This window comes from Sinocyclocheilus grahami, unplaced genomic scaffold (genome assembly GCF_001515645.1).
Source record: "Sinocyclocheilus grahami isolate Dianchi unplaced genomic scaffold, SAMN03320097.WGS_v1.1 scaffold289.1, whole genome shotgun sequence".
In the NCBI taxonomy this organism is placed as follows: Eukaryota; Metazoa; Chordata; class Actinopteri; order Cypriniformes; family Cyprinidae; genus Sinocyclocheilus; species Sinocyclocheilus grahami.
The window spans coordinates 903,870-919,116 of record NW_015505468.1 but is presented as its reverse complement, the minus strand read 5'-3'; the positions used below and the strand labels follow the sequence as shown (position 1 = coordinate 919,116).

The window sequence follows — 15,247 nt, the reverse complement described above, 5'->3', positions numbered from 1 at the left end:
GCAGAGTAATGAACAACGGACAATATGCTTGGTGAATGTGTTAATCACAGAGCGTGTGTCACAATATGGGAATAAGCAAGAGGAGTTAAGCAAAGAATTGCTGGAGAGGATTAAACAAACAAACAAACTTACAGGACTCCCATCCTGCCCTGGTATTCCAGGAAATCCTTGTGTTCCATCCCTACCCTGTGACACAGATTATATAAATCATTTAAAATTGCAAGACAAATAAAATAACACTGGCTGTATCTCATCCCACTCCCTATTTCCTATGATGTGAAACAGCATACTTAACATGAAATATGTGCTTATCTTGCATTATTTCACTTGGATGGTATAAGATGCCCTGAGTAAATACAGCTGGATAAAACAAAACAAAAATCTGTCTTCATTTCAGGCTGCAAAGCAACAAAATGTGATTATTTTAAAGGGGGGTGATTCTTTGCTATACCCACTGTATTATGCAAAACAGATAATAACATCCATAATGGCATTCAGATATTAAATATAATGACGAGAGCCTGAACATAAAAAATGGCTGCATCATTTGCTGGGGAAAATCTTTTGGTGCATGTTTTACTGTATCTCAAGTTCTTACCGGGGGTCCGATTGGTCCCATTTCCATTGGCCCCTGTGGCCCTGGTGGTCCCATTTCTCCCTTTGGACCCTATTGATATCAAGCAATACATTAGGACAGCAGTGAGGTCAGATCCAGAGTGTCTTTTGGCCTGAAGAGTACTGTGTCACTGCGTTGGTGATCTACCCTTTGTCCTGCTGGTCCAATCGGCCCTGCAGGTCCCAGACGTCCTTCTGGACCCTGTAGGACACACATGATTGTTTTTACACTTGGTTTCCACATGTGGTGCTTATTAAAAGGGCTGTTTTATTTATTATTGTGACTCATACACTACTGTTCAAAAGTTTCAGGGCTACTAAAAAATGTATTTTTTTTTTTAAGAAAATTATACTTTTAATCAGCAAGGATGCAATAAATTGATGAAAAGTGAGAGTAAAGACATTTATAATGTATTAAGATTTCTATTACAAATAAATACTGTTCTTTTGAACTTTCTATTCATTAAAAAAGCCTGAAAAATGTATCATCGTTTCCACAAAAAGATTAGGCAGCACAACTGTTTTCAACATTGATAATAATAAGAAATGTTTCTTGAGCAGCAAATTAGCATATTAGAATGATTTCTGAAGGATCATGTGACACTGAAGACTGGAGTAACGATGCTGAACATTCAGCTTTGCCATAATAGGAAAAAATTACATTTGAAAAATATATTCAAATATAAAACAGTTATTTTAAATTCTAATAATATTACACAACTTTACTGTTTTTACTGTATTTTTAATTAATCAAATGCAGCCTTGGTGAGCATAATAAACTTCAAAAACATTTAAAAAATTGTACCGATTTCAACTTGTGAACAGTAGTGTATGTATCAGATAACATGCAAAAATAGAAAATTCAAAGAGAACAACATCTGCAAATTTGCACACTCAAAGGCCCAAATCCATGTGTGAACACCCAAGAACACAATACTTTTTGTGCACTTACAGCAGCTCCGGGAAAACCTCTAGGTCCCTGCTCACCCTGAGTGAGAACATCAAAACATTACAAAGAGCTGGTACATTAAAGGAACTATTTAAATGCAACTGAGACCTGCACATTTCTCTAAAAATGGTATAAATTAAAACAGTTTTTCTGAGTGATTACAATAACTGTTCATTCACCTGCAGTCCTGGAAGGCCAATACCTGGAAGCCCAGCATCACCCTTATAATAAATAAACATGAGCATCACTCCACAGTCAATCTTATAACTCTCACACACAGATGTGACTGATGTATGCACATTAGTCAGGTGTGTAACTTTACCTGACTGCCTTTGAGCCCTGGAGGTCCCTGGACACCAGGTGGGCCTGGCCGACCCTATAGAATAAAGATAATAAAGAAAGAGTCCAGACATGCCATTTTTTCAGGGCTGCTGCACAAAAAAACAAACAAAAAAAACAAATTAATCACTAGGGGTATACATCAGCTATTTTATCACGATACAATATAACATTGATTCTCTTACATTACTTGCTGATACCTCAAAACCTGCCGCAATACAATTATGATTTGATTAATATAATTTATATATTGATATTATTTTATTATGTGCCTATTTTAACCAGTTACATTTTAAAAACTCACAAATGGAAACAAAATGTAACAAGAATATTTAATTGAACATCCATATTGTTAGTCATTTGATCGATGTATTGATCTGTATCAATGTATCATTATGACCCTATTAATCACACATATTTGTTTAATGGCATCTTAACTAAGTACTATCAATATTAAATCACAGAAGTTAAAAGGTTTTTTTTTTATTTTGCTCTTTTTATCATCTGCTAGGCCAAAATCGCAAGTTCAGTTGCTTAGAAATGTGGACCCCTCCTCAACAAGCTGCATGACTTAAAGTATCAGTCATATATGTAGCACAGATTGTGTGCTCCTAAGTTAGGCTTTTTATTTGAGATGTCTAACTCTATGTATGTGCAATAGTCATACAAAACCCCACTAATTCATTGCGAAAGCATGCATTTGTACAGAAAAACTCGCACCTGTTTGCCTGCTCTGCCCTCCCCTGGCAAACCTGGCTCTCCTCTCTCTCCCTTGGGCCCTGGTAAGCCAGCAACATTGTAATTTCCTTCAGGGAGTGATGGACAGCTGTCACACGCGTCTCCCTGGCGATGCAGACACAGATGCAATAAAAAAAGACAGAAAGCTTTTAAATTGCAAGGGAGGAGAATTCCAGATGGTCAACCATGCTTAATCTGGTATTTTTTTGCCTTCAAATTTATACACAGTCATATAAATGGTGTAATGTATTATATCAACATGATGAATGATAATTAAAATATCCAGTGATGGCACATAATTTACGGCAATGCAATTAATATGTGACCGCATGATCAATGTTATGTGACAATGACCTTTTCTCCTTTTATTCCATTAAGGCCATTCCTGCCTGGTTCTCCTTGAGGTCCTGTGGGTCCAGCTGCCCCATCCACACCTGGGTCTCCCTGTAAACCCTGATCACCCTACGCACATAAAAATTATATTTAATGCTAAGAAAAATCCCCTATACTGTGAACATATTATTATATGCACAGCTTTAAAAAATAATTAACTTACTTTCTCTCCTTCGAAACCTTGCAGACCTGGTGGCCCCTGTTGAAACATCCATTTTGAAAACAGGGTCAGTGTGTTCTGGGCTTCTCAAATTAAAAATGTATTCGCTGATACACTAGAAGCAACACACCACCCTTGCCTCCTCCAATATAAAGCGATCATAAAATAGTCAGGCTTACCTGTTTGCCTTCAACTGCTTCTCCTGGTGGACCTGGAGGGCCACGTTCCCCTGTGACCTTTATCATAGATAGGCCACTTCCCACCTCAGAGGTAGTGGTTTGGCACACGCCACATGAGTCTCCCTTAAATACAAGGCACATGTTGTTTTTGTCCCACGTAAACACATCCACAATGCACTTGTATTGAAGGAGAGAAAATCATTGTGTAAAAACATTCACTTACCTTTTCACCTTTTGGACCAGGTGTCTCTATACCGGGTTGTCCAGAATCACCCTGTAAAAAAATTACACCACAAGTAAAAATGCAGTTAGTTTAATGCATTTTCTACAAAAAAAAAAAAAACCTTGAGTGATAAATGATAACTTGAACTGAGTGATAAGTTGAACTGAAAAGTAAACATGAATTTCAGAATATCTGTTATATATACATACATACATATATATATATATATAAAATCTGTAAGATTTTGTAATGTTTTTGAAATCAAGGCTACATTTGTTTGATGAAAAATACAGTAAAAACAGTAAAATCTCAAATTTATTATTACAATTTTAAATAACTATTTTCTATCTGAATCATTGTTAAATGTAGTTTATTTCTCCGATGGCAAAGCTGAATTTTCAGCAGCCATTACTACAGTATTCAGTGTCACATGATCCTTCAGAAACCTTTATGTTTCCTGGCAGTTTACACTAAACTAAGCTAGACAGTATTTCTGTCTTTTTTGGCAATTTCTACATTTATATATTATAATTATATAAAATATATATATATATAATTTATTTATGTCTCCTGGTGCTGTGAGGCTGCAATCTAAACACTTTAAAATTAATGCAGAGTACCAAAGTCTGAGTTGAGCTTAATCACCTTCTCTCCTTTATTTCCACTTGAACCTTTTGGACCAGGTTTTCCCTAAAAAACATCAGCATCTGCACATTAATCTAATGCTGAGGTCAGTCATAAATCACAGATGCAAGTTAAAAACAAAAAGATTTATATAAGAATTAAAAAAAGGTTACTTACAGTTTTCCCCTCATTTCCTTTGCTGCCTGCATTACCCTATAACCAAACAGAGTGTCAAATGTGAGACAAGCAACTTCAGAAAATTGTGCATAGTTTCTTAAATGACTACATTATTTTATAATGCAATAGAACGCAAAACATGTTCTGTGATAAAGATTTTTTCTCTTTGATAATTACCATACACTATAGACATGCACAGTGTCTACAAAAAAGTATTTGGACACATAAGCCACATTTAAGCATATGAATATCAATGCACTGGAAAAATAAAAAATAAAAAAAACCTCTTAACTTTTCTCAGAACTAACTTTTAGCCCAAGGCCATTTTTAATGGATGTAGGAAGTCAGTTTCTCTCCACACAGGTGCCCTAGAGAGTACAGTAGTAATGTAGTTCATCACATTAAGTACAGCGATGTTCCACTAAATCTGACAACCAACTTATTTTTGTGAAATGCTTTGTTTGAATTACTTAAAATAATGACATCCACACATTTAAGTGTCCAAATACTTTTCGGGGTCACTGCATGTGCATGTGTACCTATCTATAATACTGTTTAACAACCTTAAAACCATTCGAAAATGTAGAAATTCAGCATCCTAGTGAATACATATGTATTAGGTTTACCTTTTCCCCTTTTAGTCCAGCAAAGCCACTTGGACCTGGTTCTCCCTGTACATGAAAATCAAGTAAAAAGAAAGAAAATAAAAAGAAAAGCAGAGAATATCAGCGCATATTCTTTTGCTTAACAGACATGAAATGAAAGCCTTGGCTGATTAATTCCCCAATCTGTTATGTTACAATAATTTTTTTAAAGCATTTGTGCCTGAGGCTTATATCTGCGCTGATGCTTATATCTGTGAGGAGCTACACAGATCAGGGCTGTCTGCGATTATGCTTAAGCCAATATATGCATCCCACACACTCATACACAACCACAGAAGTGGATATCAAAAACTGCTTGCATTGTAATTTACTGCACTTCAGGACTTGTGGGAAGTTTTTTAAAGGCTGTGTGCTGGATGTTAATGAGCAATCACTCCATCACATTCACCTGCTCTCCTTTCTGTCCAGCACCTGGATCTCCTTTCTCTCCCTTTTGAGCTGGATTCAAAATGCCCGCTGGCATTTCTCCAATGCTAGGGCAGCCAGAACATAGTTCACCCTAAGAGAACAAAGATGGCAAGACTTTGCAGCTTAATTTTGCTTCAGAACTTCTCCAAGTGTCAAGCAATTCACAAACAGTGAACAGATTCTTCATCTTTCTTGCCAACGCCTGGCAGGCTCACCTTTTCGCCTTTGGCCCCGTCTACTCCTGGCTCTCCCTGTGAAAGAATCACAATGTGCAAGAGAGTTTGTAAAAATGGCTCAAACTCTGGATGACATTTTCAGTGACTCAGCACTCTTGAATTTCAAAAAAAAAATGCAGGCGGTAGTTTAGCCTGGAATAAACCGCAATGTGCTGTAGTTGTCACAACACTGACTTTTAAGAAAAAGCTTTGCAACAGGAAGCAGCTATTAACATTAAATTGAAAGCCTATTTCATTGTGTCTGTGTATATGTGTGGTCATATTGTGTATTTTGGATTGGTTAATGGTTTCCCAGATAAAGACTAAAAATAGGGCAAATAAAAAAATTAACTTTCCAGTGCCTTGTCCAAAATAAGTTAAAAACGGTCCATGGTTTTTATTTATTTTTACATTTAGCTTTTTATCATATTAAGTATTGCTTGATTAAAATAAATAAATAAATAAAATGCAAACATTGTTGCATCATATTGTAAACTCAAAACTCTCCTCTTTCCAAAAACAAAACAAACTGAAAACTAAGTGGCAAAAATTGGTCATTACAGTAGTTTGTGATGTAACAAAGATGAATGCATGAACACATTACGGCCACATGCACATCTCAATGACAGATATTCAGTGTCCTGGCCTGGCCAGTAATAAAATAATGAGGAGGAAGTTGGATACATACTAATAGTCTGTAGTGTTGTTTCTAATTTCTCATGCAAAGAGGGGTATTTACACTTAAGTCTGAAATGCACAGTAGCAAAAACAGGCCAATTAATTCTAAGGGTCAGAGAAAGGGTGGAAAATGGTAATGTAAGCTAAATTATGACTACTTTTAGTGCAAGGAATCCTGATTAACATTATAAGTGGACCTCAGAGGAATGCAATAAGATGATAAAAAGAACTACACACACATTTTAAAATCTGAGGAAAGAAAATGTGAGTAAAATTTATGGAAAAGCCGCCTTCATGATGTTAAAGTAGTTTATTTTTTCATCCAGCAGATATATTGACTGGTAAATGCCCAGTTTATTAGCCATTTAATTCACTGTATTTTTATAATATCCCACCTTGTGCTACTATGTTGTATTGTAGATATTAATATTTTTACATATGTGTGTGTTTGTGTGCTTCTATGCAGTAAGAAAAGGTAAGAAAAGAGCAAAAACTTACCTTATGTCCTGCTTTGCCATCCAGTCCAGTAGGGCCCTATGTAAATAGAGGCATACACGTATCAGCATCGGTCTCCCTAATCATGACACTAATATCATCCTAGCTGACCGCAACTTCTCCACTGTAAATATCCCGCATTTGCACCCTGTCACTTTCTGCATCCCACACTCACACTCTCTGTCCTACAACTAGGTATGAGGAATAGATTGTGATGGTATTGGAAATCATTGCAGAGAAATGCAAACAAGCGGTTTATGGTATGCTGGACAGAATCCTTTTTCTGTCCGAATTTTTCCCTCTTACTCTGAAGAAGAGAGAGGAGAAATTTTAATAGGCTAAAAAATTGAAAGGCCTTTACCGTAGCCATTGAGTAAAATTAAATCTGACACAGAAAGTGGTCTAAACTTTGAGGGGGGAAGCTGATGGATTTCATGGAAGATAGGAGAGACCTGAATGTTCCTGAAGCTATAATGAAGCACGATAGAAGATCTGTTCTCCCTGTGAGAGGGTAGTGGAATGGCGACAGCATTTCTTATTCAACACAACAACAGCAGGCGAAAAATACCTTGCTGATTGTTGGCTTATTTCATTGAGCTTGGCAAACACAAATATGGCATGCCAACTGAGGTGAACAGCATTGTCAGCTGGATATTTTGCAATGATAAAGTGTCTACCAGGCACAGATTTGAGTATTGGAAGATAAAAGCAGTTTCACGATGCTACACAGAGACATTTAATCAAAAATGCTGAACTGTTTTTAGCTTTTTGTGATAAACACAAGTGGTTTGTGGCGTTGGTTTTGAGAATGAACTCACAGGTGGACCCTGTTCTCCTTTGCCTGGGGCCCCTGGTTCTCCTTTAGGCCCCTGCTTGCTCTGAAAGGCCACAGTGTTGCCAGTGGAGTCAAAAGACACCACTGGACATGGTTCACATGGATCTCCCTGAAGACAAAAAAAAAGCATACTAAATGTATTGTTCTTCTAAAATTGAAAACTGGTCAAAAACTAGGACTCGACTCGGACCCAACCCTATTGTATATAAATAATGTTAATGACATTCATATTATGGTGAAAGTCATTTGGGTTTAGAACAACATGAGATACTCTATGTATGTGCAATAGTCATACAAAACCCCACTAATTCATTGCGAAAGCATGCATTTGTACAGAAAAACTCGCACCTGTTTGCCTGCTCTGCCCTCCCCTGGCAAACCTGGCTCTCCTCTCTCTCCCTTGGGCCCTGGTAAGCCAGCAACATTGTAATTTCCTTCAGGGAGTGATGGACAGCTGTCACACGCGTCTCCCTGGCGATGCAGACACAGATGCAATAAAAAAAGACAGAAAGCTTTTAAATTGCAAGGGAGGAGAATTCCAGATGGTCAACCATGCTTAATCTGGTATTTTTTTGCCTTCAAATTTATACACAGTCATATAAATGGTGTAATGTATTATATCAACATGATGAATGATAATTAAAATATCCAGTGATGGCGCATAATTTACGGCAATGCAATTAATATGTGACCGCATGATCAATGTTATGTGACAATGACCTTTTCTCCTTTTTTTCCATTAAGGCCATTCCTGCCTGGTTCTCCTTGAGGTCCTGTGGGTCCAGCTGCCCCATCCACACCTGGGACTCCCTGTAAACCCTGATCACCCTACGCACATAAAAATTATATTTAATGCTAAGAAAAATCCCCTATACTGTGAACATATTATTATATGCACAGCTTTAAAAAATAATTAACTTACTTTCTCTCCTTCGAAACCTTGCAGACCTGGTGGCCCCTGTTGAAACATCCATTTTGAAAACAGGGTCAGTGTGTTCTGGGCTTCTCAAATTAAAAATGTATTCGCTGATACACTAGAAGCAACACACCACCCTTGCCTCCTCCAATATAAAGCGATCATAAAATAGTCAGGCTTACCTGTTTGCCTTCAACTGCTTCTCCTGGTGGACCTGGAGGGCCACGTTCCCCTGTGACCTTTATCATAGATAGGCCACTTCCCACCTCAGAGGTAGTGGTTTGGCACACGCCACATGAGTCTCCCTTAAATACAAGGCACATGTTGTTTTTGTCCCACGTAAACACATCCACAATGCACTTGTATTGAAGGAGAGAAAATCATTGTGTAAAAACATTCACTTACCTTTTCACCTTTTGGACCAGGTGTCTCTATACCGGGTTGTCCAGAATCACCCTGTAAAAAAATTACACCACAAGTAAAAATGCAGTTAGTTTAATGCATTTTCTACAAAAAAAAAAAAAACCTTGAGTGATAAATGATAACTTGAACTGAGTGATAAGTTGAACTGAAAAGTAAACATGAATTTCAGAATATCTGTTATATATACATACATACATATATATATATATATAAAATCTGTAAGATTTTGTAATGTTTTTGAAATCAAGGCTACATTTGTTTGATGAAAAATACAGTAAAAACAGTAAAATCTCAAATTTATTATTACAATTTTAAATAACTATTTTCTATCTGAATCATTGTTAAATGTAGTTTATTTCTCCGATGGCAAAGCTGAATTTTCAGCAGCCATTACTACAGTATTCAGTGTCACATGATCCTTCAGAAACCTTTATGTTTCCTGGCAGTTTACACTAAACTAAGCTAGACAGTATTTCTGTCTTTTTTGGCAATTTCTACATTTATATATTATAATTATATAAAATATATATATATATAATTTATTTATGTCTCCTGGTGCTGTGAGGCTGCAATCTAAACACTTTAAAATTAATGCAGAGTACCAAAGTCTGAGTTGAGCTTAATCACCTTCTCTCCTTTATTTCCACTTGAACCTTTTGGACCAGGTTTTCCCTAAAAAACATCAGCATCTGCACATTAATCTAATGCTGAGGTCAGTCATAAATCACAGATGCAAGTTAAAAACAAAAAGATTTATATAAGAATTAAAAAAAGGTTACTTACAGTTTTCCCCTCATTTCCTTTGCTGCCTGCATTACCCTATAACCAAACAGAGTGTCAAATGTGAGACAAGCAACTTCAGAAAATTGTGCATAGTTTCTTAAATGACTACATTATTTTATAATGCAATAGAACGCAAAACATGTTCTGTGATAAAGATTTTTTCTCTTTGATAATTACCATACACTATAGACATGCACAGTGTCTACAAAAAAGTATTTGGACACATAAGCCACATTTAAGCATATGAATATCAATGCACTGGAAAAATAAAAAATAAAAAAAACCTCTTAACTTTTCTCAGAACTAACTTTTAGCCCAAGGCCATTTTTAATGGATGTAGGAAGTCAGTTTCTCTCCACACAGGTGCCCTAGAGAGTACAGTAGTAATGTAGTTCATCACATTAAGTACAGCGATGTTCCACTAAATCTGACAACCAACTTATTTTTGTGAAATGCTTTGTTTGAATTACTTAAAATAATGACATCCACACATTTAAGTGTCCAAATACTTTTCGGGGTCACTGCATGTGCATGTGTACCTATCTATAATACTGTTTAACAACCTTAAAACCATTCGAAAATGTAGAAATTCAGCATCCTAGTGAATACATATGTATTAGGTTTACCTTTTCCCCTTTTAGTCCAGCAAAGCCACTTGGACCTGGTTCTCCCTGTACATGAAAATCAAGTAAAAAGAAAGAAAATAAAAAGAAAAGCAGAGAATATCAGCGCATATTCTTTTGCTTAACAGACATGAAATGAAAGCCTTGGCTGATTAATTCCCCAATCTGTTATGTTACAATAATTTTTTTAAAGCATTTGTGCCTGAGGCTTATATCTGCGCTGATGCTTATATCTGTGAGGAGCTACACAGATCAGGGCTGTCTGCGATTATGCTTAAGCCAATATATGCATCCCACACACTCATACACAACCACAGAAGTGGATATCAAAAACTGCTTGCATTGTAATTTACTGCACTTCAGGACTTGTGGGAAGTTTTTTAAAGGCTGTGTGCTGGATGTTAATGAGCAATCACTCCATCACATTCACCTGCTCTCCTTTCTGTCCAGCACCTGGATCTCCTTTCTCTCCCTTTTGAGCTGGATTCAAAATGCCCGCTGGCATTTCTCCAATGCTAGGGCAGCCAGAACATAGTTCACCCTAAGAGAACAAAGATGGCAAGACTTTGCAGCTTAATTTTGCTTCAGAACTTCTCCAAGTGTCAAGCAATTCACAAACAGTGAACAGATTCTTCATCTTTCTTGCCAACGCCTGGCAGGCTCACCTTTTCGCCTTTGGCCCCGTCTACTCCTGGCTCTCCCTGTGAAAGAATCACAATGTGCAAGAGAGTTTGTAAAAATGGCTCAAACTCTGGATGACATTTTCAGTGACTCAGCACTCTTGAATTTCAAAAAAAAAATGCAGGCGGTAGTTTAGCCTGGAATAAACCGCAATGTGCTGTAGTTGTCACAACACTGACTTTTAAGAAAAAGCTTTGCAACAGGAAGCAGCTATTAACATTAAATTGAAAGCCTATTTCATTGTGTCTGTGTATATGTGTGGTCATATTGTGTATTTTGGATTGGTTAATGGTTTCCCAGATAAAGACTAAAAATAGGGCAAATAAAAAAATTAACTTTCCAGTGCCTTGTCCAAAATAAGTTAAAAACGGTCCATGGTTTTTATTTATTTTTACATTTAGCTTTTTATCATATTAAGTATTGCTTGATTAAAATAAATAAATAAATAAAATGCAAACATTGTTGCATCATATTGTAAACTCAAAACTCTCCTCTTTCCAAAAACAAAACAAACTGAAAACTAAGTGGCAAAAATTGGTCATTACAGTAGTTTGTGATGTAACAAAGATGAATGCATGAACACATTACGGCCACATGCACATCTCAATGACAGATATTCAGTGTCCTGGCCTGGCCAGTAATAAAATAATGAGGAGGAAGTTGGATACATACTAATAGTCTGTAGTGTTGTTTCTAATTTCTCATGCAAAGAGGGGTATTTACACTTAAGTCTGAAATGCACAGTAGCAAAAACAGGCCAATTAATTCTAAGGGTCAGAGAAAGGGTGGAAAATGGTAATGTAAGCTAAATTATGACTACTTTTAGTGCAAGGAATCCTGATTAACATTATAAGTGGACCTCAGAGGAATGCAATAAGATGATAAAAAGAACTACACACACATTTTAAAATCTGAGGAAAGAAAATGTGAGTAAAATTTATGGAAAAGCCGCCTTCATGATGTTAAAGTAGTTTATTTTTTCATCCAGCAGATATATTGACTGGTAAATGCCCAGTTTATTAGCCATTTAATTCACTGTATTTTTATAATATCCCACCTTGTGCTACTATGTTGTATTGTAGATATTAATATTTTTACATATGTGTGTGTTTGTGTGCTTCTATGCAGTAAGAAAAGGTAAGAAAAGAGCAAAAACTTACCTTATGTCCTGCTTTGCCATCCAGTCCAGTAGGGCCCTATGTAAATAGAGGCATACACGTATCAGCATCGGTCTCCCTAATCATGACACTAATATCATCCTAGCTGACCGCAACTTCTCCACTGTAAATATCCCGCATTTGCACCCTGTCACTTTCTGCATCCCACACTCACACTCTCTGTCCTACAACTAGGTATGAGGAATAGATTGTGATGGTATTGGAAATCATTGCAGAGAAATGCAAACAAGCGGTTTATGGTATGCTGGACAGAATCCTTTTTCTGTCCGAATTTTTCCCTCTTACTCTGAAGAAGAGAGAGGAGAAATTTTAATAGGCTAAAAAATTGAAAGGCCTTTACCGTAGCCATTGAGTAAAATTAAATCTGACACAGAAAGTGGTCTAAACTTTGAGGGGGGAAGCTGATGGATTTCATGGAAGATAGGAGAGACCTGAATGTTCCTGAAGCTATAATGAAGCACGATAGAAGATCTGTTCTCCCTGTGAGAGGGTAGTGGAATGGCGACAGCATTTCTTATTCAACACAACAACAGCAGGCGAAAAATACCTTGCTGATTGTTGGCTTATTTCATTGAGCTTGGCAAACACAAATATGGCATGCCAACTGAGGTGAACAGCATTGTCAGCTGGATATTTTGCAATGATAAAGTGTCTACCAGGCACAGATTTGAGTATTGGAAGATAAAAGCAGTTTCACGATGCTACACAGAGACATTTAATCAAAAATGCTGAACTGTTTTTAGCTTTTTGTGATAAACACAAGTGGTTTGTGGCGTTGGTTTTGAGAATGAACTCACAGGTGGACCCTGTTCTCCTTTGCCTGGGGCCCCTGGTTCTCCTTTAGGCCCCTGCTTGCTCTGAAAGGCCACAGTGTTGCCAGTGGAGTCAAAAGACACCACTGGACATGGTTCACATGGATCTCCCTGAAGACAAAAAAAAAGCATACTAAATGTATTGTTCTTCTAAAATTGAAAACTGGTCAAAAACTAGGACTCGACTCGGACCCAACCCTATTGTATATAAATAATGTTAATGACATTCATATTATGGTGAAAGTCATTTGGGTTTAGAACAACATGAGATAAAGTAAATAATGAAACTGTCCCTTTAAAAATAAAATAATGAAAGCAATATGAAGAATATGTACTGTGACTTTCTGTGAATTCTGAGCAGACTCATAACAAGCAACAGTAATTTCCATGCAGAATCTGAAATTCAGACTGCTTAGACTTACCTTCTCGCCTTTAGGTCCCCAAGGACCTCTCGGACCCTGTCAGCAAAACAAACCATCAAGTCATTGGGTATGCATGAAGATTAGAAGCGCAGAAGCTCATTGAGTTGCAAATGCAAATTATGTGCTGATAGCTCCATTGGTAATAAAACTAATTATGGTGCTGATGATAGTAAACACATTTTGTCCCTTACAGTGACAGAACAATCAGGAGAGTGATAGACAATCAGGATAATTAGCATCTTCTGTCTTAGCAATTCAGCACACGTCATGATTTCACATTGACATCCCTCTATAGGTCAAAATTAGAAAAAAATGCACTTACAGGTTCTCCAGGCTTTCCGTCTTCACCATGTATCCCAGAATCCCCCTAGAAATGGAGAGAATGTTTTGCTATTATTAGATATAACATTGCAAGGAACACACAAAAAAGCTAATGGTACATTTTCATTAAAACACATTTAACATCCTCTTCACTTTGTGGTCATAGCAGGAAAACATATACTAGTAAACATACTTTTTCTCCTTTAGATTCTGGAGTTCCACCAGAGGGCCCCTGTGAGATAAAAACAACTGTTTAGGAAGTAAAAAAGAGACAAAATAGAACACTAGCATACTGATAACTGTATAATGCCCAGTATACACTGTGCACTTTTTTTGTATGTTAAACAGTGCACAATATGCAACAATAGATGCTTTAACACCATTAGAATACAAAATGTACAGTATGTCACATGACATCAAATTGTATGTTAATTATTAATTTATATTATACACACTACTGTTCAAAAGGTTGGGCTTGTGATATTTTTTAATGCGTCTTATGCTCACCAAAGCTGCAATTAGTTGATCAAAAACAGTAAAAACTGTAATATTGTGAAACACTGTTAGAATTTAAAAGAACTGTTTTCTATTTCAGTGTTATGTAAAATGTAAATTTATGTAAAATATAACTTATTCCAGTGATGCAAAGCTGAATTTTCAGCATCATTACTCCAGTCGTAAGTGTCAAATGATCCTTCACAAATCATTCTAATATGCTGATTTATTATTACATTTCTTGTTATTACTTTTATTGAAAACAGTTGTGCTCTTTAATATTCTTGTGGAAACTGTGATACATTTTTCATGATTTTTTTGATGAATGGAAAGTAAAAAAAATAGAACTTATTTAAAATATAAATATTTTGTAACATTATAAATGTTACACTGTCAATTGAATGCATATTTGCTGAATAAACATTAATTAAAACCTTTGAACACTAGTGTACACCTCAAATTACCTCAACATCTCAAATATTTTTTATTGATTTTTATTTTTATTGGGCTTTTTATTAAGCTATTGCATTTTTAATGTGATGACTTTTTCAATCCAATTTTGGTGTACAATATTTTAAGTCAGCCTGATCAAATAATAAGTGACATAATATAATTTTCAATTAAATTTGATCACTGGAAATTAAAGTTCCAGTCAGTTTTTCTGCTGAATACCAAATATGCTAGCAAATGTGTTAGGTCTACACATACATGCTACAGGAATAGTGGTATACAGTACATACATACTGTAGAAATGCTACTGTAGTATGCAGAGTAGTATACTATACTTAATATAGCCTGATTATACTATAACGATCTAATTATTTTAGATTAAGAAAATACTTATTTTCCTAAACTGAAAAATTGGTCCAAATGCATTGATTGACAATAACAGAAAAAAAA

General features: G+C 36.1%; 1 protein-coding gene across 1 annotated transcript in view; it reads right to left on the bottom strand.

Annotated features, from left to right (window-relative positions):
* Window positions 1-312: 312 nt before the first annotated feature.
* Window positions 313-15,247, bottom strand: part of LOC107600680 (collagen alpha-1(XVI) chain-like) — a 74,568-nt gene continuing 59,633 nt past the window's right edge. The window contains exons 23-51 of the mRNA XM_016292636.1: window positions 12,280-12,315; window positions 11,104-11,139; window positions 10,869-10,979; window positions 10,442-10,486; window positions 9,816-9,851; window positions 9,660-9,704; window positions 9,015-9,065; window positions 8,792-8,914; window positions 8,616-8,651; window positions 8,414-8,521; window positions 8,042-8,164; window positions 7,677-7,802; window positions 6,862-6,897; window positions 5,686-5,721; window positions 5,451-5,561; window positions 5,024-5,068; window positions 4,398-4,433; window positions 4,242-4,286; window positions 3,597-3,647; window positions 3,374-3,496; window positions 3,198-3,233; window positions 2,996-3,103; window positions 2,624-2,746; window positions 1,887-1,940; window positions 1,744-1,785; window positions 1,568-1,603; window positions 764-817; window positions 599-667; window positions 313-360 (exon numbers count right to left, since the gene is read on the bottom strand). Coding sequence (XP_016148122.1) covers window positions 319-360; window positions 599-667; window positions 764-817; window positions 1,568-1,603; window positions 1,744-1,785; window positions 1,887-1,940; window positions 2,624-2,746; window positions 2,996-3,103; window positions 3,198-3,233; window positions 3,374-3,496; window positions 3,597-3,647; window positions 4,242-4,286; window positions 4,398-4,433; window positions 5,024-5,068; window positions 5,451-5,561; window positions 5,686-5,721; window positions 6,862-6,897; window positions 7,677-7,802; window positions 8,042-8,164; window positions 8,414-8,521; window positions 8,616-8,651; window positions 8,792-8,914; window positions 9,015-9,065; window positions 9,660-9,704; window positions 9,816-9,851; window positions 10,442-10,486; window positions 10,869-10,979; window positions 11,104-11,139; window positions 12,280-12,315 — 1,923 coding nt within the window. The 3' untranslated portion in view covers window positions 313-318. The remainder of the gene's footprint in view (window positions 361-598; window positions 668-763; window positions 818-1,567; window positions 1,604-1,743; window positions 1,786-1,886; window positions 1,941-2,623; window positions 2,747-2,995; window positions 3,104-3,197; window positions 3,234-3,373; window positions 3,497-3,596; window positions 3,648-4,241; window positions 4,287-4,397; window positions 4,434-5,023; window positions 5,069-5,450; window positions 5,562-5,685; window positions 5,722-6,861; window positions 6,898-7,676; window positions 7,803-8,041; window positions 8,165-8,413; window positions 8,522-8,615; window positions 8,652-8,791; window positions 8,915-9,014; window positions 9,066-9,659; window positions 9,705-9,815; window positions 9,852-10,441; window positions 10,487-10,868; window positions 10,980-11,103; window positions 11,140-12,279; window positions 12,316-15,247) is intronic.